Source organism: Chlorocebus sabaeus, chromosome 3 (assembly GCF_047675955.1).
Source record: "Chlorocebus sabaeus isolate Y175 chromosome 3, mChlSab1.0.hap1, whole genome shotgun sequence".
Classification (NCBI taxonomy): domain Eukaryota; kingdom Metazoa; phylum Chordata; class Mammalia; order Primates; family Cercopithecidae; genus Chlorocebus; species Chlorocebus sabaeus.
The window spans coordinates 24,807,487-24,829,582 of NC_132906.1; the positions used below are offsets into that span (position 1 = coordinate 24,807,487).

Below are 22,096 nucleotides of genomic sequence, written 5' to 3' on the forward strand. Positions count from 1 at the left end.
GGAAATCATTTGAAACTTTAAAGATGTATCAACAATTACCCCATAAATTTATACAAACAAAAAAGGACATATCAACAAGTGGCTAACCTGTTAAACACATGGTCTATTATGCAATACTTAATTGATTACTAATAGTAATTGTGCACTCATTATATACAAAGTACTCCTCTCAATTCTGAGGTATGGGGAGAGAGCTGCAAAAAATAGGTCCCTATTTCATGGAATTTACAGTTTAGTAATCTGTAGATGGGTAAACAAACCACAATGACTAGGTCAATCCAACAGAAGCACTGATCATTTGTTAAAAAGCAAATCGTGAGCTCATATTCAATCCATTATTTTCTTTAAAGAAGAATTTGTGGTCTCTTAAAAAAATATTTATGCTTCCTATGATGCATCATAGCGACTCTTAGTCTGAAGTAAATTTGCAGTCAGCTAGAAGACATCCCAAATCATGTCCTGGCTGCCGATCACACAGACTGGTTTCAGCTGAAGATTCTTTTAATTGGATTTTTTTCTGTGTTTCTGGTTTTCACTGGAGTTTGTTTTTCTCTGTTCCTCTCCCTCGAGGAAAGTGGAAATTTGGTTACTTTTTTGTGATGAAAGTATACTTTCATTTATTATTATTGCCATTATTGTTTATGAATGTTGAAGCCTGGCTTTTAAAAGCCTGGAAGGCTGCGGCGAATGGCATGTCAGAGGGGAGGTTTGCGGGAGGATACCAGCAGGTGGCGCGTGTCTCCTCCGAGCAGATTAGAATGTTTTGCTCAGGGCCAATAATCTCGTAGGAATTAAGGGCGACTATCTGTGCAGTCAGTTCAAGTGACACAGATCATGCCATACTTAAGTGCCGAGTCCGTGAAGTCACCAGTTTCAGCCTGTTGCCTAGGCCATCACACTTCTGCATTACCACTTAAAAGACCAGCTCCCCTACTCCAAGGGTTGCACTGCCTTCGTGCTTGACACCCCGCCTCCCCCCACCCCCACCCCCGACTAATTTTCCCCAAACCAAGTCGCTCATAGCCGACAATCAAGCCTTAAGAATAGAGCAAAAATAAAGGCCCTGGAAAGTTGGACATGAAGCTTTAACTTCAGGAAAGGAATGGTACTTTATTAGTCTTCCAGCTGGTCTGCCCTTAGGGTGTCAGATGTTCTCTGTCGCCCCTGGTGTGCTAGCATCGGCCTGGGTGCCACTGGGTGGCTGATGGCAGAATGTGAATTCACTTGCAAGCGGACATGTTCGTTTCCATGCCCCAAAGCGGGAAGAAGAAGGGCACAAGGACACTTCGATGGTTCTTTCAGCTCAGACTCGAGCTGTGACTGGTTTGCTGGTTGGGGTCACTGGCTTTCTAGCCTCTCCTGTCACCACCCAATTTCGGGGAGCCAGGTCATCTTTCTCCTATGACAATGTATTCTGTCCCCCATAAATACTGCCCGCATTTTCAGTTTTTCTTTCCTATATCTGTAGCTTTCTTCTGCAGCTTAGCAAACACTCTGTCCCACTCGTATTCGTCCCTTGGCGCTGGCGTCTGGCCCAGGGGTACACTGTGAAGGAAGGCAACCCTAGATTCTGAGGGCCACTAGCTCGAATCTAGCGCCCCTCTAACTGCAGGGGTGACCTTAGATACATTTCTTAGCTTCCTCTGTAGACTGAGGGGAACCATTTTTGCCCTCCTGGGGTCCCTGGATTAATGAGATAACTTAGTAGGCTCCCTAAACCAGCGCCTGGTTCAACGTAAGCGCCCAAATGCCGGGGGCATCTGCAGGGATGACCCCATAGTGAAACTGCCTCTTGGGGATCTCTGGGTTAAACAGCCAGAATAACTCGCAGAATTGAAAGAACCCTCTCCTTTCCCAAACCTCGCTGTACTTCAAATCCCATTCATTGCCTCTCGCCGTTTTATCCGTGTTCTCAGATCACCCCCCATCCCGGCAACCTCCAGTCCCCTAAAGCCTACTGGGCGGCAAAAGGACGCCCAGAGAGAGGTTCGGCGCCTGATTTGCCCCGGAGCAGGCGTCCAGCCCCGCCCTGTACCCCGATTGCGGGGCGGATCGCGGCAGGGCGGCGGAGGCCGGCGGAATAGGCGCGGAGGAAGGCTCGGGCGGGACAGACTGCGTGGGGGAAGGAGGAGGAGAGAGCAGACGGCGGAGGAGGGCAGAGCCGCCGGGAGGAGGGCGCAGGGGCGGGAGGAGACACATGCGCGCTGCCGCCGCCGCCGCCGCCGCCGCCGCCGCCGCCGCAGTCCTTAGCTTCCCGGGGACAGGAAACCTTCAAGACCGAGCTACCACGGCCGCCTCCCCGCCCGCCCCCCATTCTACGCGCCTGCCCACACCCTCCTCCCCTCCTTCCAGCGCCTTTCGGTGGAGCACTGCGGCACTCAGCCCGAGCTGCCGTTTTCCCCTCGCGGGGAACGCTGTGACCCCCCCGCAGGAGCGGCGGGGCGGGGTGGGGGGGCCCGGGAGAAGATGGCGACGCCGGGAAGCGAACCCCAACCTTTCGTCCCGGCCCTTTCGGTAGCTACCCTGCACCCACTTCATCATCCCCACCACCATCCCCACCACCACCACCACCACCACCACCACCACCATCAGCACCACGGAGGAACCGGCGCCCCCGGCGGGGCGGGCGGTGGCGGCGGCGGCAGCGGGGGCTTCAACCTGCCCTTGAACCGGGGTCTGGAGCGCGCGCTTGAGGAGGCGGCCAACTCCGGGGGGTTGAACCTGAGCGCCAGGAAATTGAAGGAATTTCCCCGTACCGCAGCCCCCGGGCACGACCTCTCGGACACGGTGCAGGCAGGTGAGTGAGGGCCGAGGGGGCGGGCAGGGGTGTGGGTGCTGTCTGGGTGTCTGTCGTGCGTTCCCTAACGCGGTGGACAGTCGGAGATCTTGTCTTGCTTGGGGAGGGGGGTTCCATCGGCCCGTTGTCTCCCGAAGAAGGGACTCGCGTGGGCGCGGAAGAAGCGAGAGAGGGTATGGGGGCCCTGCCTCGTCCGGCGGTGCAGTGCCAGGAGGGCAGGGGTGCGCCGGGCCTCTGCGCCTACGAGCCAGGGGTCTCCGGCTCTCTACCCTGTGGCTGCTGCGCCGGGGAAGCAGCCGCGGGGCTGGGACTTGCAGGCGCGCCGCGTGCGCGCAGTGTAAGTGGGAGGTTTCAGGCGGCCGCGTCGGCTTTCTGGGCCCCGCGCAGGGCTGGGAACTCGAGCGCGGACAGCGGCGTCGGCGCCTCCAAGCAGTTCAAGCCGTCTTTGCACCGAGGCGTCGCCCATCCTGGTGGGGAAACCCAGACAAAGGTGGCACGCCCTCGGCCGAGCCAGGGGCATCGGCGCAGTGCCGCGAGCCCCCTCGGCGACATCGCCGAGCGATCGGGCAACTCGGTGCCTCTTGAGAGGTGCCCAGGCTTCCTCTTCCTGTGCCTGTGCGGGAAAAGAGCCGCCGGGCTTGTAGTGAATCCGAATCAGCTGCTGCTTCGGAAGCGATCGGCTGTCTTCCTTCCGTGCCTTTCGCTCACCGCCCACACAGTTTGGGTCCTACCACCGAGGGTACCTGGTTCTCAGTTACCCAACCTTTGTGGGGGCCCCGGGAAAGGAAGGCATGGCATATTAAAAGCAAAGTAATTAACGTGAGCCTGTTTTCCTGTGTGAGCCCGGCAAGTTGTAACTCGCGCCAATAAGCAGCATAACTTTTTCAAGTTACGTCATGTGTTACATACTTCTAAAACGTCTGCTTTCTCTTTGGTAGTTGGAGTTCCAGGAGCGGGATCTATAAACAGGAAGGAGGGTGGTGGAATGGGATTGGGGCCTTAGGGTCTATACAGAACTGACTTGATTTCCGACCATCCGGTTCCGCTCCCTGGGGGAGGGTTTGTGTCATAGCAAGCGCCCAACATTTCCCAGGGCAGTGGGTGCTCCGTTTTGGAGCCGCTGCCCAGACCTCTTGGCTGTCATCGCCTCATGGCCCAGGATCAGACCCCCTTGGATGGGTTCACTCTCAGCACTGGAGCACCCAGTTTAATCTTGTAGTGGGAAGGGAGCAGGCGGTGGGTTTTTGGAGGCTAGGTTTCCAGTGTCTTTTCCCCCCTTTAATTCAGTAAACATTAATCTAGAGCTTTAATGAGTATTAAGATAGAGTTCTGAGTTCACTGGAGGCACAGATGGCTCTCCAGCGTCGTTAAACTTTGCAATTTGGATTTAGGGATAGTCAGGAATCAGCAAAAAAGAGGGAATTTCCAAAGTTGAGCTGTCAACAGCTGCGGAGTCTCTTTCAATAAGACATCTTAGTTACATCTTCTCAAGTGGAAGTTATTCCAAGAATTGCCTGAATCATTAACTTAAAAAAATACATTAAATTTTACTTCCCTTCTGCCATAGAGTGTACCGTGGCCTAGCTATGCAATGGTTGGATTTATCTGCAGAAAATAGAGCTGGCATGACCAATAATAATAGGTTTGTGTAGTTCAGTAAGGGGGTTTCATAGTTGTTCTACTTCAGTTATGCTAAGGATTATTTACAAAGGTAGGTGAACTTGATGCGTCTGCTGTGTAGACCAGTGCTTTTAAAAGCAGGGACCACATCTTTTAGCTAAGACCTTGCCATGTGAAGTGGATGCTGAAAAGTGTTCTTGTTCTCCTCTTGCCTTGTTTATGACAAGCTTAAGTTGTGAGTTTTGCAGGTTTTTATTTATGAGCTCACTTGCACATGTTTTATGCCCAGGAAAATCTAGCTGGTTAAAATTCAGAGGCTTTATGTTAATTTCTCATCGAAAAATACAATATTATTTGGGGGAAGAGGAGTGGAGGGATATAACCTATGTTTGTAGAAACTTAAGTCAACCCCATCAGAAAACTATTCACTGTAGCTAGTTACTTTACACGAAATTAGAATACCCAAATGTATTAAATATTTGCTTCTGCAAAACGTCTTTGCCTCAGGTCAAAAGCTAGGTGTAAACCACAGGTATTCTTTGTTCTAAAGATATATTTAATTGAGCACAGTTTCTTATTTGAAAGACCAAAAAGCAAAATAAAGAGTTAAAGTTACCTCCAGTGTACACAGTGTTGACACAGCCAACATGTAAGAGTTCTCGTAGAGTTGAAAGTTTGAGTAGTAACATTTAAAATAAAGATAGTGGTTTCTCCTTGACTCATATTTACTTTAAGAATGTCTCTTAAAATTAGAATGGCATATGAAGATCCTTAAAGGCCTAAGAGGCAAATTGCATTTTTTTTCATACATTTTCTAAGTCAGGGAGTGGTGGAGCAAGCTTTTTCTCACTGTTTTGTTGTATACTACAGGCCATTTGGTTTACACCTTGTAAAAAGTCAGGCTTCTGGCAGCCACCTGTGCAGAACTGCACTCCTGGGCAATGTGGCCTATCTGAACAGAGTGGATAGGCTACGTACATAAACAAAAACGTAGAGTAGATGTCTAAGCTGTCACTCAAGTGCATATACTTTATTGATAGGAAAAAAATCCAAGCTCTCATTTTGAGCCTATTAATTTACTTCTATTTGAATCAAAATAAGTTTTGTTGTCAGCGTCTAGCCTTTTAATAGATAAAACGGGGAAAGACTGATCCACGAAGTGCAGTGACACAGGTGTCACTGATGGAAAGGGACAAAACAGAAGAGCCACTATCAGCACTGGGTGCGCCTCTGTATACGTTACCTGCGTGATCTTAGTCCCCACTAGGAGCCCAGTCATACCCTCATTTACACATGGGAAGATTGAGATGGAGACAAGTCAGGTAGTATGCTGAAGATTATACCTCTACTGAGATGGTCAGCCAGTGACTGGAACCCTGATGGCCTCACGTTAATTCATGTTCTTGACCATATTCTCATCAAGCAGAGGGAAGGGGTTGAGAGGTGGAATGTGGGAAGCTTCCTGGAAATTCATTCAACCAGCATTGATTCCACCAGAATGTGTAGGGCCCTACTAAGTGCTGGCCACTGATCTAGGCACTGGGGACACAACAGTGTGCAAAAGAGAATCCCCAGTATCCCTTCTCGTGGAGTTCATTCTAGTTGGAGAATGGGGAGATACACGAATAAATTGATTTTGCAGGATAAGTAGGATGAGTTACAGGATAGATATAATATCTTTGTTTTATAAATACAGAGATTTGCTTTGTATCAACTTGAGGTGGCTTGTAGCAAGAGCACAAATGATGACTAGTAATACATATAATGTGAAGCATACAATTGGGCCAAAGAAAAAGAAGTACACAAATTTGCACATGAGTAAAGCAAACTTTTTGGTGCTGATTTATTAAGTAGTGTCATTTTGGATGAAGAAGTTCAAAAGGGTATTTTGTACAATTGAAAGTGAATTGAAAAGAGGAGTAAGAAAAGAAAGTGTCTGCCTCAGGATGATTGCAGGAGGTTCTAGAAAATGAAAAAGAAGCCCTTAGACTTGATATGCAGGACACATGTTGAAAGTTAGTCTTGTTAAGGAGAGGGGGAATGTTTCATTGCTAGTATCATTTTGAGTTGGCTCTAAGCAAGAAAGACTGGGCCAGGCGCTGTGGCTCACACCTGTAATCCTAGCACTTTGGGAGGCCTAGGTGGAAGGACTACTTGACCCCAGTAGTTTGAGATCAGTCTGGGCAACATAGTGAGACCCTGTCTCTACAAAAAATAAAAAGTTAGGCCGGGTGCACTGGCTCACACCTGTAATTCCTGCACTTTGGGAGGCCGAGGTGGGTGGATCACCTGAGGTCAGGAGTTTGAGACCAGCCTGACCAACATGGTAAAACCTCGTCTCTACTGAAAATACAAAAATTAGCCAGGCATGGTGGCGCATGCCTGTAATCTCAGCTACTCAGGAGGCTGAGGCGGGAGAATCGCTCGAACCCGGGAGGCGGAGGTTGCAGTGAGCTGAGGTCGCACCACTGCATGCCATCCTGGGCAACAGAGGGAGACTCCGTTCAAAAAATGAATAAATAAATAAGTAAATAAAATAAAAAATTAGCTGGGTGTGATGGCGCATGCCTGTAGTTCCAGCTATGTGGACGGCTGAGGTGGGAAGCCCATAGGTTGAGGCTACAGTGAAAGCCATGATCGCACCACTGCACTCCAGCCTAAGTGACAGAGTGAGACCCTCCCTTGAAAAACAAACAAACAAACAAACAAAAAACAAAGGCTATATGGGAAACAAAGAGCTTACTCAGGGAAGAATATTGAAGTGCACCATTAAAAATATCCATTTATGTGTGAGGGCAGAGTTCTGTAGGAGATGCAAAGTATAAGACAATACAGGAATACAGGAATACATAAGATGCTAAGGAACAGTTCCAGGAAGCTGCTGAGGCCCAAGGCAGGTCAAGGTGAGGTGCCAAGTAGCACTAATGGACGTCGTGTGTAGAATTCAGAGGAAAAGGTCATTTTCATGAGGGTGCTTAGGAAAGACTTTGATAGCAGAGGTGGGATTTGGATCAGGTTTCCTAGGATGGATAGGATTTAGATAGAAGTGCCCATGAATATTCTGTGACTGGAAGGATGGTTCCAATATGTAGAGTAAGAACCTGACAGTTGGCTGGGTGTGGTGACTCACGCCTGTAATCCCAGCATTTTGGGAGACTGAGGCGGGTGGATCACTTGAGGCCAGGAGTTCAAGACCAGCCTGGCCAACACAGTGAAACCCTGTGTCTACGAAGAGAAAAAAAAAAAAAAAAAAAAAGAGCTGGGTGCCTATAATCCCAGTTACTCGGGAGGCTGAGGCATGAGAATTGCTTGAACCTGAGAGGTGGAGGTTGCAGTGAGCTGAGGTCGTGCCATTGCACTCCAACCTGGGCGACAGAACGAGACTCTATCTCAAACAAACGATCAAATGAACCTGGCAGTCTGAGATTCTGTGAATAAAAGAAACACAGAGGGCATTTAAGCCTATCTTTCTGGTCATATTCTTCTACCCAACTCCTACCTTATAATGGAGTTAAGACTACAGGGCTCTTATGACCCTTTAATTGAGGACTCTGGAAATGGCTGCAGCCTAGGATTTGTCAGCCTGTGGGAATAACGCCGTAGCTGTGTGTGAACTGGCTCTCTCAATTGTCTGTACAGATTCAAAGGATCTTCTCTGAGATTTGTGGGTGGGTTTATCTCTTGAAGGCTGACTTCCACACCCTATTCCCATCCTGTAGCCATGGAGTCCTTGGGATGTTAGCACTCTTTAGTCGTTGGGATTCACAGAAGACCTGATAATGAAATCTAGTCATTTTCAACACCTTAACTTTATTTCATAATTTGGCCTTCAATATGTTTCATTATAAATATAATAAAATTTTTGAAATCACATGTTTCCTTAAAATGTATAGTTACATACATTTTATAGTTATGTCTAGTTTTTAATTATCGTTCTGCTATTGAATTAAATTTGGTAGTTTTTAACATATCTGTCTCTTAGTAGTTACTATCAGATAAATGCCTTTATTTATTATATGTATTCTAAATATTCTTCCATTCATAAACTATGATTCATAACCTTTTCTGTCCTATTACTATTGTTTTTTCTTCCCGGTTAAGGTATAGATACATTCTAACATCAAATAAAAGCTTTTAGAACATCTCAGACAATACCTGTAGTGGTTCTGAATCACACAGGTGGACTCTTCCACATGTCTGTGGTATATGTCAAAAACAGTCTCCGCAAACCTACATGCTATTCTCATTGCTTGCATTACAGGCTGCTTTCTTGAAAAGGCAAGGACATACTAATCATGCTTCTAGAATAATAGCATACAATTATAGGCCAGGGAACCTCTGGGAATTTTTGGTCTGTGCCAGTTTATAAAGGAACAGCCCAAGGTTTGACCTTCGTCACTGAAATGACTCTCCTGGAGAGTTTGTCAGTCACTGAGGCATCTCATTTGATTTTTGGTGGGTGTTTGATATTCGGCCACAAATTAGCACACCCTGTTGTTTAAAAATTTTTATTTAAATTATTGACTAAGACTTGTGTGTGTTTGTGTTACTGTAATGAACTGAATTTTCCTATGGCATGGCATAATAATTCTTTGGAATAAACATTTAAAGGGTAGACGCCTTTTGAAATCCATGTTGACGTCGATCAATTCAGAAGTCAAATTCCTTTTGCCCATGGTGTCCATCTGGCGTATGTACATAGACTTTTTCTATTATATTTTTGAACTTCATCATTGCTTGTTTAAACATAAGCTATTTCCCTCTTTTGTGCATACATTTCTGTTGCCCCATATCTCTATCTATCTCTACCTATATATCTATATATGTCTATCTATCTATATATATCTATCTAAGGACTTTTTATATTTCAGCTGAGCAGCATTTACTTAGTCTTAACGTCTGTCCGAAATTTCCCTTCAGGTGTGGTATTGCATGTGCCTTTTCAAAGCCTTGGTAATGTAAATAGCAGAAATGCTATTATTAACTCCATATAAGGTGGTTATGGGTTTGTCAGTCAGGCCATGGGTAACTTGAATTTTTGTCTAAGCCTCAGAAAAACCTGTTTTTGAGGCTACTTTTCAGAATTTCTTGGGCTTTTAATTAATTAATTAATTATTATTATTATTATACTTTAAGTTCTAGGGTGCATGTGCATAACGTGCAGGCTTGTTACATATGCACACCCGTGCCATGTTGGTGTGCTGCACCCATCAACTTGTCAGCACCCATCAACTCGTCATTTACATCAGGTATAACTCCCAGTGCAATCCCTCCCCCCTTCTTGGGCTTTTTGGAAAACTTCTGTCTTGGATATTGGCCTGAGCTTAGATATGGCAATTCCACCAGTTTATGAACTATTTCAGTGATTGTGTGAGTTGTTAGAATTAAGAGAATTTGGTGTTAATTGCAGTGATTATTTCAACTTACAAGATTATAATCTATTATAAACACGTTAAGGATGTAAGGCACAAAACCCAACTATTCTTCCATAGTGAATAATCTTTTTTAATGCCCAACTCATAGGAAGCCTAACTTCTGTTATTGCTACTAGTCTTTTGTTGCATGAAAGTTTTTTTTGCATCAGAATTTTGCCATGATTTTTCAGATAGTAAGAAAAGAAAAAAAGTAAAGAAAGTTCGGGATTCCAAGTAAGACTTAATTTAGGAAAACCAGGCATTCTAACATAGACTCAAACATGAAATATGCCTGTGTTATTCTTCAGCCTAATTTAAGGGTTTAGTGATACTGCTTCCATATTCTGCAGCAAGAAATAGTACATTTGGAAACCCTCTCCTCCCACAAAGTAATTAAAAAATAAAGTGAGATTGTTTACATGAATAGAAAGTTGATGAACTGTGCGAATTTGGCTTCCCTTGCTTATTCCAGCCATGCAATAGAAAGGAAATGCTTTTATAGTCAGGTTTCTGTTCATTGTTTTTCCGGACCATATCCTCCTTCAGTGGCCATACAGGAGGATATAGCTGCGGGGAAAAAAAGAACAATATGTTTGATTTGCATAACAGAAATACTTCCTATTTTCCTTGGGAAGAAATTATTGCTTCTGTGTTAGTATGATGCTGGTACCAAGGCAGCTCAACTGACTGCGCCTGAAATTCTTACGGAACATTTTGAAGTCATCAGAGGCAGGTTATTTGATTTTGGGATCTTCCTAGATGTTTACTTTTCTTCCTTCTGCTGTTTGCTTCTTTCCCTCAGTCCCTCTGCTGGGGGTGGGAACCTAACACAGGTGTGGGATGAAACCGGGCAGGAGCCTCCAGCTCAGTGTCTTGAATTTCCTCTCCACTCTTCTCGCCAAATGGGCAGAGAGCGGCCCGCATCTTAGTGTTTCTAATCTTCTGGCTTCCCATGTGGACTTGCTTTTGACAGCTGACCCCTGCAGTGTGGTATGTATAGCTTTGGCACACGATGTGTTCCTCTGTTATTCTTCCCTATTTTTGATGTTTATGCCATACAGCGTGAGGAGTAGCATCAGTATTTCTGATCTGGTTCAGTCAGCTTAGCTCTGATTTAACTCACTTTATCTCTGCAGGCAACGGTGGCAATTCAAAGACAGCACCATCAACACACTGCCTGGCTTGCCCTTCCTCTAGATTGCCTTCATTTTGCTTTTCTGAGTTATTTACCTCGTGTCCCTTCTCCTCCCCATTCTGTAGGATTCTACTGACCCCACTCTCATTTCATCTGGGCCCCAAGCCTGCTGGAAACAAACAGGCTCCCTATCAGCCCATTCTTGCAGATCTCAGCACTGAGTCATACAGGACCTGAAGCCGTCTTTGCATTATTTCCTTATGGCATTTTTTGTTTTATTGCCTTCCTCTGATGCTTTCCCTATGTTTAACCTTTTTGCTCCTTCACCGGCCTGTGAGATTTAGCTAGACAGGACTTTTCCTAATTTTTGTATGCCTTCCATGCCCAGTACAGAAAATGCTAGAAAAACATTGATGGATTGCTCCCTTTCCTCTTTCCTACACTTGGTCTCTGCATTTTTCATCCATCATCTTGGATCTACCCTGAAGCTTTCCGCTACTTGTGCGTAGTTGGCTGATCTGCTCAGATTTTCCTGTGAGACCTGATTTTTCTCACACAGCATCTTTTTACTTCTCAGTGTCATCCACTGTATTAGCTTGCTAGGGGTGCCATGACAAAATTCCTTGGACTGGGTGGCTTAGACACAGAAATTAATTTTCACATAGTTCTGGAGGCTGGAAGTCCAAGATCAAGGTGTTGGCAGGTTTGATTCTCCTGAGGCCTCTCTCTTGGCTTATAGGTGGAGGTTGTCGTCCTGGGTCTTCACAGGCCATTCCTTTTTATGCACAAATCATTGTTGTCCCTTCGTGAGCCCAAATTTCCTCTTTTTGTAGGGACATCAGCCAGATTGGATTGGGACCCCTCCTCATGTAATCTTTATTACTTCTTTAAAGACTTTGTCTCTAAATACAGTCCCATTCTGAGGTGCTAGGGTTTAGTGCTTCCATTACTTTTGGGGGTCATAATTCAGCCCATAATACCCACTGACTCACCCCTGCTGTAGGTGGTAGCTGCAGTTCCTCCCCCAGCCTGTGTAAACTGATCTTGGACTTGCGTGAGGCTGCCCTCAATGCTGCTCTTGCAGGAGGCTCAGGACAGGTCTGTTTGTTGGAATCTGGCCTGTCCTTGGAATCTAGCCCTGCACTTGCTAGCTATGCCTGCGCCCATGATGAGAGTTCTGGTAATGCTCCTGAGCCCTCGAATGTGCTGCAAAACCGGGAAAGAGCCACATGTACACTTACAAATGGATGACTCCGGCTTGTCTGGACCCCTCCTCCATCTCTCATAGATTTAGAATCTTTTTGGTGGTTGGTGGGTCCCTAGAGTCACACTTTTTCTTAGCTAAGGTGGCGTCACTTCTCACCAACTTTTGCAGGTGTTTGATAAGCAATTACATCTAAAATCCAATGAGTTATCGTGAATTCTGAGGGAGATGGGCAGGTGTTTTATAATATCAAATGTCACTTGAAATTAGCAAATGAAAAACTAATTAATCAACATCTTTTGAGCACTTATTGTGTAAGACGCATAGCCAAAAATATAAAGGCATAGTTCCACCTAGTTTGAATTGGATGAGGATTCAATAAATTTTGTATTTGAAAGTCCCTTACACTTACAGTACTCTGATTAACAAGTATTATTTCACTAAAGCCTTTCAGCCCTTAGCTAAATGGACTTTCTTCCTTTTTCTTTTTTTTAAAGTACAGCTGAGTGATTAAAAATGGGGTTTCCTGAGCTTCAAAGACCTGGGTTCAAATCTTGGCCTTGTCGCTTATAAACTGTGTCACTTTGGCCAGATGACTTAAACCCTATGCATCGGTTTCCTCACCTGTCAAATGGGGATAATAATAGCATTTGTACCTAGTAGAGTTTTATGAGGGCATTGGTTATAATAACAACAGTTAACATTAGCAAACAGTTATTCTATGTCAGGTATCGCTCCAAGTGCTTTATATGAAAATATGTGTATGAAATGTATGTAATAGATGTTTCACCTCATTTAATGCTTGCTACATGGTCTGTTTTAACCAGAGTAGGGGCTCAGTTACTCCAAGCAATGCCTTTCTATTGCAACCTGAAGAGGGAGATTAGAAATGTAGAAACCATCCATTCATCTCTCTCCCTTGACACCAAGGCCCAGAGAGTATAATCATTTGGCCAAGGGTACACAGCATGGCAGTAGGTGCCAGAGCCAGGGCAGAGTCTCCCAGCCTCACATCAAGGGGTTGTTTTTGTGGAGCCGGGAGGTGACATTGGGATGAAGGGAAGGCCTTCCCTCATCCATAGGGTTCTCAGGTCAAACCCACCCAAACCAGCCAGGTTGTGGGCCTCCCAAAGAACAAATGCTGTGAAACCTTTAATAACAGATGGTCCAAAGCTGGGGAGAATAAGATTAAGTTAACGCTAGTTACAAATGAGACGTGTTAGTGTAGGATTTGACTGTGGTTTGGGGGACATGCACGGGCGTCTTGTCAATTGGATTCCACATACTAAAGGAGAGTGCTAAGCAGCCCCTGACTCACAAATGGGGGGCCGTCAGCCTTTCCTAGCAAGGCTTTGTTTCGGAACTTGGCATGCATTTTCCTATAAAAACAAGGTAGTAACCTGTGATTTGGTTCTCCCACCAACCCACGAAGGCCTGTTTAACCCTAGCAGACTTGGGCCTTCCTATTAATGGTGGTTTCTTATTGTTTCTTTGGAAAAAGGCAACCCCAGTTCCAACGTGAAATCCCGAATCTAGAGAACTTGGCATCAGGCTGTGAGTAAGGCCTCTGCCTCTTGAAAATAATTCTCTCCCCTCTGGCCATTCTGGCCAGGGGTCGGAGGTTCCCCACACCTCTCCCAGACCCCTTGGTCAGGGAGGGCAGCGGCTGGGAAGCAAGGATTGGCGTAAGTCAGGGATCCACTTGGACCTCAGGAAGGCCACCGGGCCAGGGAGGAGTGGGCCCAGGAGCCACCCACCTGAGGGAGGTGTGCAGGAATTTAGACACTTCCCTATTTAATTTTTATATTTCTTCTATATTATCTCCCCAACTTACTAATTTTGGAATTGGAGGCAAGTTAGTGAACTTTTCTGAACATCAGGTTTATAATTTGTTAGAAGCGAAAATGCTCTTTATCCTATGGGTGGTTGTCTTGATTCACGGGGTAATGGATGGTACGGGAGCAGGGCTCAGGGTTGGCGAAGAGTGAGTGACTAGTAGAAAACCTGTCACTTTCTGTCCGGAATTTCCATGGGGGCTATGTGACATAGTCTTCTTCAGTCAAGTAAATAATTGGAAGCTGTCAGCCTACCATTAGCATAGAGGCTAAAGCACAAACTGTGGCTGGGTCCTTGTCCCTGCTGTGCCAGGACATGGCTACTACTTCGCTTCCCTGAGTCTTGATTTCCTCGTCATAAAATGGGGATAATAATTATAGAATTATTGTGAGGAACAAATGAATACATATATCAAGTGCTTAGATCCGTGCCTGGCACTGATTTTGCCATTATGATTATTCTATATCTTTAGAAGAGAGATTCAATGTTATAAGGCACAGAAAGACTAAATTCCTAGAAATACTGTGACATTAATAAAATAACTTCAATATCCAGCAAGCTCGGGTGTACATGCTTTCAGTGTGTGTGCATGTTATTGATATCCTTTTGGCAGTCGTGGGAGGATGGTAGCGTGAGTGGTATTCATTATTCCATATTGCATGGGGGGAAACTGAGGCTGGATGGTGAAATGACTTTCCTTGGGTTATGCTGCTAGTCAGCAGTTGAGACAAGACCACATCTGGGTTTTCATGCTGTTTTTATTCCTCAGTTCAACGGCATTCTTAGGTTTGATTTAATTGCTACTGGGGCCGGGTGCGGTGGCTCATGCCTGTAATCCTAGCAGTTTGGGAGGCCAAGGTGGGTAAATCACTTGAGGTCAGGAGTTCGAGACCAGCCTGGTCAACATGGTGAAATCCCATCTCTACTAAAAATATAAAAATTAGCCAGGCGTGGTGGCGGGTGCCTGTAATCCCAGCTACTCGAGAGGCTGAGGCAGGAGAATCACTTGAACCTGGAGGCGGAGGTTGCAGTGAGCTGAGATCATGCCATTGCACTCCAGCCTGGGTGACAGAATGAGAGTCTGTCTCCAAAATAATAATATTAATATTAATAATAATAGTAATAATTTCTACTGGGCCAAAGGAGCCTTGAGGGGACTGAGCCTGGCAGAGAAGAGTGTGTTCGAGATTCTCACAGTAGGGAATGGGGAACCTGCTCCTGTGCCGCATTATGTATTCGGGTGAAGGGTGCTGGGACCAGCTCTTGTTTTGGCCTCCAGATTGGAGGGGTGAGGAAGTGGTGGCTGGGGCCTCAGAGGAGGGCCTGGGGTGCCTGTCTTCAGCCTCTACGGACGTCTTGTCATGGATTTAGAAGCTCTTCCAAGTTAAAAAACAAGCAAACAAACAAAAAACCATTGACAGTCTCTTCGCGTTTTTGGCAAAAAACGCTTTGTGAATAATTTTATGTTCTTGACATGCTCTGAAGATGAATAGCAAACACTTCTACCAGAAGTGAGGATGTGGCTACCGGGAGGCTGAGCTTTAGGAATAAATCTCTAGTAGATTCCATCGTTATCTTTTTGCCCCTCACTCTTTTACTGGCATCCAGCATTTATTTTGAACTTCAGTCAGAAGTTATTTCACTAAGAACTTTGTGATAGCTTCAACATCTCCCTGAGGATACTGATATGGTAACTCGGAAGGGGGAATAATGTTTGTAAAGGCAGACTCATGTCTGGGTCCAGGGTCTTTCGGAATGTTCCTCGTTCAGTTTTCAGAACACCCTTGTGAGGCTGGGAGGATCATTGTTACTAAGAAGGGGACTTACCATAAGTTACGCAGTCAGAGTATATTTGTAAGCCAGTAAAGACGGAGCCGAAATTGGAACCCGAACAGTTGTTGAAGAAGTGCAGGATCCTCCTCTATTTTAGTGTCACTGAATATTTAGAGCTGGAGACGAGACCAGAGAAGGAGATTCTGCAGATGAGAATCAAGCCTACGGCATTTCTACAGATCGTCCTTGGGGTGACACAAGAGATTTTGGAGTTCATGCCCAAGTAGGATCCAGATTCCTGACTAATGTGATTTCTCCCACTGATGTGAAAGTGAGCTCAGAGATCCCAAGTATATGCATGGGGAGTTCCAGCCCTGATCCTCACTTGTTTGTGATGACCAGCTATCAGCTCCATTTCTAAGAATCGTGTTTTAAAGCAAGTCATAATTCCTAGTTTTAAAAATTCTTCAAGGTGTCTGTTATTAAAAAATGTAGATACACATTTGGGTTTTCAGCTTTGGTATAAACTTTTCTTGTTAGACTTTGTAACGCATGACCTAATTGAACAGTTTACTGATATTTTCTGTAAACAGTTTACTGATATTTACTTTCCTTCCAATGAGAAATGAACGAATTTCATCGAGTGCAAGACCAAGTTTACTTTCTAGAACATTACCTATAGAATACAAATGTTTACATTCCAAAGACTGTTTTGTTATGTAATAAGAATCATCAATTTGACATATGAAAAATGTTTTATTTTGTAGTGAAGATCTTTCTATACATTAATTACATCTACAATTTTATAGATTAAATAGGACAGCACAAGATTATGGCTAAAAAACAGATTTTTTTTTGAGTGTATGCAAATCAAATCCAACTTAAAGGAATCTGTGCAACTGAGGGCAAATAGATCCCTCTTTGTGCAGTTCCCTTGGAGGGGACAATGATAATCTCTGCATGCAATTTTTAGGCAATTTTGTGTGTGTGTTTTTTTTTCCCTGGTGTTTTAGAAAGCCTAGATAAGTCCAAGTTAATTTTAGTTGTAGCAGTCATTCCATTGGTTTTAGGCTTGTAATTAACTCTTAGCTGTGGTTTCAGATATTTACAATGAATGCTTTCTTGTATCTATACAGTACTGTAAAAGGAGCTATGCTGTAACTTCGTAAGTACAAACGTGCCTAAATCTGATAGATTTTAAACAATTCAGTTGGCAGCTGTGAAGGCTTGCTTCTGCCTCATCCTCCCCTGCACAGGCTAAGTCCTTGGAATCAGTATGTTAATGAAGACTTGGTATCTCAGGATGAAATTCGCACCATGGGAGTTCTGAGATAATGTGTCCTGATAGAGCGCCTAATGCCCGCCTCTTAGGAGGGCGAGTGACAAAGACAGTATAACGCAGCCAAGTGCTTTCATCATCAGGCAGCCTTGGTCTGTCTCAAGTGGTTCCATAGTTTCCATGTGTGTGCTTTCTTGTGTTTCTGCGTCTCAGACCCCTTCTCTCCTTGGGCAGTCTTTCTGTTACCTTTTAATACTGCATGGTAGATTGGATTGGATGAGCCCCATCACCTTTGGATTAAAAAAAGGCTTTTGGACATAAGTCTGTGCAACACTCTTTTCTTTAGAGAACGTAATAGATGACTGGGAACATCATAAGAGGTGCTCTCAGAGGGTGCTTATAAGTGGCACCATCCTAAATCCAGGTTTACCAGGGACAGCCTGGGTTTATAACTCTCATCCTGTGCTAATTAATAGCACCCTCTTTTAGCACAGCATGATTTAGATAAGTTATATGGTCACCCCATGCACATGGGATGTGGTGGATGACACCTTTTAAGAATAAAGCGAAATGGAGACAAGTGAAGTGACTTACCTACCCATGTCTAGTTGTGTCAGATTGAATCCAGAATTGGTCCAGCTTGTCCTTTTTTTTCATCAGCTACCCATACTGCCGTCCTTTGAAGGAATTACAATGCTTGGCTGGTTTCTCTTTTTAACTTTCATGCCAAGAAACCCTCTCAGTAAAGTCTTTGGCATTTCTTGTTCATTTTAGCTGGTAAAATACAGCATTAATTTAAAAATGATGAAATACTGCATACATGGAAAGGAGTCCATACCCTATGTAGACGTGATTTAAATAATGATGATAAAACAGGCATCGTGACAGAAGCATATAGAAAGGTGATCGCCTGGGAAGGGGTGCAGAGAAGAAGGAAACATTCTGTGTCTTAGAATGGTGAGAACGTAGGTGTATGCGTTTGTCAGAACTCAGTGAACTCTGCCCTTCGGGTGCATTTTACTGTATGTAAATCATACCTTGTTACAGTAGACTAAAAATTTACCTATGTACCCACTATCCAACTTAAAAAGAAGAACATTTCCAATACCTTTTTAGCTTTCTGCCTGGTGCCGATTCCTGACTGACAAGCTGTTTTAAAACACAGAATAACTGAGGCTTGATTGCTAAATCAATGCCTCCTATTAGAACACTGATATTTCTATTTTAGTGGACGTTCTTTAATCTTTATTTTCCTTATTCCGAAACATCTTGTTAACCCTCTTTACATAGTCTTACTCATAAACTCTTCTAATTCTGTATTTAACAAATGGCATTTTATTTTAGTGATAGAAAAAACTGTTGCTGAACCAAGTTTTCTGGGATCACTGGGTTGATGTTGGCTAATGGAGTCCAAAGTTGAAAGCATTTGTTGTGCACCTACTGGATGTCAGGCACTTTGCAGACATGATCTTATTTCTCCTTTGAGCCTAATAATAGGTATCATTTCTCTTAAATTTCCTTATGTGCAGAATTGAGGCCTATAGATGTTAAGAAGCTTGCCTAAGATCCTCATGCAAAAGTAATTAGGAGAATTAGGAGTCAGGGTTTGAGCCTCAGTGATCTAAGTACATTGTTAATGTAGAGAACTGCCCTTTGCTGGGGAAAGTGAAGCACTTGGCCGGCTCCCCTGGTTGTATCCTGTAGCACCGGGACCATGTGGCGTATCACTTCCAGATTTCCTAAATCACCATGATCCTGTATACTCCCTGCCCAGACCCCTCCTGTGGCTCTCTCCTGCCTGCCCACTGAGGCTCGGCTGCCTAGCAGGAGATCCGCAGGGCCTCTGGTATCTGGCGCCACCCTGCTTATCCTGCCGGGTTTTCCTCTCTCTCCCCTCAAGGGCCTGTGTGGCTCCAGCTGCCTTTTCCATTAGTGTTCCCATATGTTCCAGGTTAAGGCCTCCGCTTTGCCTTCGATTGTACCTTTTCTGCCTGCGTGGCACTTGCCAAATAAAATAAACAAAACAACAACAGACCCCAGCTTTCCAGTCCCTGTCAAGCATTCATCTCAAAATTTTAATTCCCGCTTCTTCTAGGATGCTCCAAATGCCAGCCTGCCTCTCTGCAACTCTGCTCATCTTTTCATCTAAAACAGAGTTTGTAATGATTGAGTTAGTCCTTAATTATTCTTTAATTTCATGTCTTTTTTTCTCTAGTAAGAATCTGATACTAGCTTCATTTATTGAGTCAGATATTGTGTTCTCCACTTTATGTGGCTTCCCTCAGCTAATTCCTAGAGCAATCTTAGGAGGTAAGTACACATTTTCTTCCCATCTGACAGATTGGAAAATCCAGGCTTAGAGAGAAAGGCTTGAGATCACATCGCTACTAAGCGGCAAGACTGGGATTCGGTTGACTTGAGTTTGACTGCTCTTTGCTGACTTCTTGCAAGTGCCTTGAGGAGAGTAGAAAAGAAAGGAAACTGACATTCACTGTGCCTTTGCTATGGCTTGGCACTGAGATGGTCTAGCTTATTATCTCACAGGGTCCTTATCGTGTGCTAAGAATCAGATCTCCAAAAAACTGAGAATTAGATCTCTAAAAAGTGGAGGCTCTGTTTACATAATTTGTTCAAGGTCACAGTGCTGATTAGTGGAGAGAGAAAAATTAAACCAGGTCTTTCTGCCCCTAGTGCATGAGGAACACTTTCTTTATTTCTTTTTCTTATTCTCTGCAGGGCCTAGCATAGAGGTGGATATTAGTGAAACTTTTCAATTAGTTATAGGTTATTAAAAAGCAACAAAAAAGTTCCTTTTATTCTGTTAGAAGCATGAACATATCACACATATTCCAGTAGGGAAGAGGAGAAACCATAAATAAAGAATGTTGGATTTTTAGAAGAGACAATGTAAAAGCAAGGGTGAGGTGAGACAGATACATGAACAGAATGTCAGTCACAGAATTTCTTATCTTTTGAGAGATTTACTTGAGGGATTATACCTTTACTGTAGTAGAGGAGTGTCTAAAATTAAAAGACAGGAGAAGATGACTTAGTATTCCCATTCACATTTTTAAATTGCTGTGTGGTTAGCTGTCTCCAGTCAGGTGGCTTCACTGCTCCTTTCTTTAACTGCCTTTCTCAGGCGTAGAAGTGAAAAGAAGTAAAAGGTAATGGCCAGTTGCCCTGGGCCCTTCCATTGGTGGATTTGCAGAGCACTGAAATTCACCCTAGAGCTTACCCTTCAATGTAACTAAGTATTAAAAAACTCAAACCTATAAAAAAGGAACTCCTTTGTGTTCCAACAATTGTTACAATAGGTTAGACTTTTGGTGATCAAAACACATCTCCATTAACTGCTCCAGCATCTCCGTGCATCTCAGCTGTTTGTGGGAGTCATCCAGCATGAGGGAGGATGGGTCTGCATCAGGTGCAGTTCCTGGGTCTCGGAATATGTCCTCCACTTTTGTTTGATCAGCAGAGTGTTTGCATTGAGTGTGCTGTGTGCCAAGAGAACAGTTGTCAGTGGTATTCGCAGTGATGCACGTTAGCACGAGTGCCAGAGATTCAAGTGGCAACGAACACCAACGCTGCCTTCCACCCGTTGCTTTTTGTGCTCTCAGAAACTGGAGAAACGCTAGCTTTGCACACCGGGTTTTCTCGAAGTGGGCTAGGCGTATCATTTCCAAGGGCTATGGAGCTTCCTGGAATTGTGTGTGCTATGAACCCTCTCCCAGAATGATGAAATGCCAAACTGCTCAAGTCACCATGCCTTTGTTCACTGGCTCCCATGCCTTTCTTGCTGTGACCATCCATGAGGTTTAGAACCATCACAGCTGTTTAGGTAATGGCCTTGGAGTCCAACAGATCAAGGTCAAATTCTGGCTCTGTCACTTAGCAGTTGGGTGACTTTAGGCAATTCATGAATTTCTCTGAACTTCTTATTTCTGATCTGTAAAGTAAGTGAGAGTAATAACACTTACGGAGTTGCTGTGATGTTGTGATGACTAAAATAACAAATTCTAAGTATGTGGCACTTGGGGTGTGTGTGTGTGTGTGAGAGAGAGAAAGAACGGGAGGGAGGGAGGGGGGGAGAGAGAGAGAGCGAGCGGGAGGGAAGGAGGGAGAGAGAGAGAGAAAGAGAGGCAGGCAGGCAGTGGCTGTTTTTTTGAACTGTGATGCCCACAGAGGGGGAGCTATTTTTGGAGAGAAAGGGGTCTTCTCACTGCTCCCAATTCTCATCCATGCTGGGGATGTGCATCTGTCTCTGTCACTACTCTGGGAACATATCTCTTGTCAGATACAGCTGTCTTTCTGTTGTTCCCTTGGTCTGCCAGCACAGGGCTGAGGCCACTCCCTGCACTCTTCTTCCTCCTTGTACCCCCATTGCAGGCCATGCCTGGGGACTCCCTGACCCTCCTGTCCTTCCCAGCCTGGAGCTTGCTGCACTTTATGGGGAGGACTTTGATTCTCTTTGCCAGGCTGCCTGAGAAACAGGCCTAGGGGGTCTGAAGTTATAATCCCCAGACCAAATATGTTTATCATCTTATTTGAGCCATCCTGAGACTTACTGCAACACTACTTTAAGCTCGGTGACTTTAATTTGGACCACAGCCTATTATACATATGGCATGGTGTCAGCTTTTAGTAAAAGATAAAATAGATGAGTGAAAAGAAAGATACATAGATGCCAGTTGGAGAACAGAGTGATCTAAAACCTAATTCTGCATAGCAATATGAATACTTCAGAGTGGACGGGGGTATAGTTTGAAAGAAGCTACTTATAACAACTGTTTTCATTATATTGACTGAATAAAAAAAAAAAAAACTCAACAAAATCTCCCTAACTGGTGCAGTCATGTGGAAGATAGAATAAGAGGGTAGTGCACAATTGTGGGCAAAAGGAGGTAAGCAAACGTTGCAAAGACTTTAAAAAGCTTTTTTTTAAGTTCTATATTCACAGCCACATTTCGTAAACTTAAGAGGTGCTGTATTATTTTTTTCATTCATTCATCTATCCAGCAAATATTTATTATCTAGT

At 44.4% G+C, this 22,096-nt stretch overlaps 1 protein-coding gene across 6 annotated transcripts in view; it reads left to right on the forward strand.

Moving 5' to 3' along the window:
* Positions 1-2,238: 2,238 nt before the first annotated feature.
* The window catches only part of LRCH1 (leucine rich repeats and calponin homology domain containing 1), a 202,430-nt gene continuing 182,572 nt past the window's right edge, over positions 2,239-22,096 (forward strand). For 4 of the 6 annotated variants that reach the window (XM_037986704.2, XM_007960367.3, XM_007960361.3 and 1 more), the window contains exon 1: positions 2,239-2,797. In XM_037986704.2, the coding sequence (XP_037842632.2) occupies positions 2,467-2,797 (331 nt within the window). In that variant the 5' untranslated portion in view covers positions 2,239-2,466. The remainder of the gene's footprint in view (positions 2,798-22,096) is intronic. The other 2 variants (XM_073014003.1, XM_073014014.1) reach the window with 1 other exon arrangement.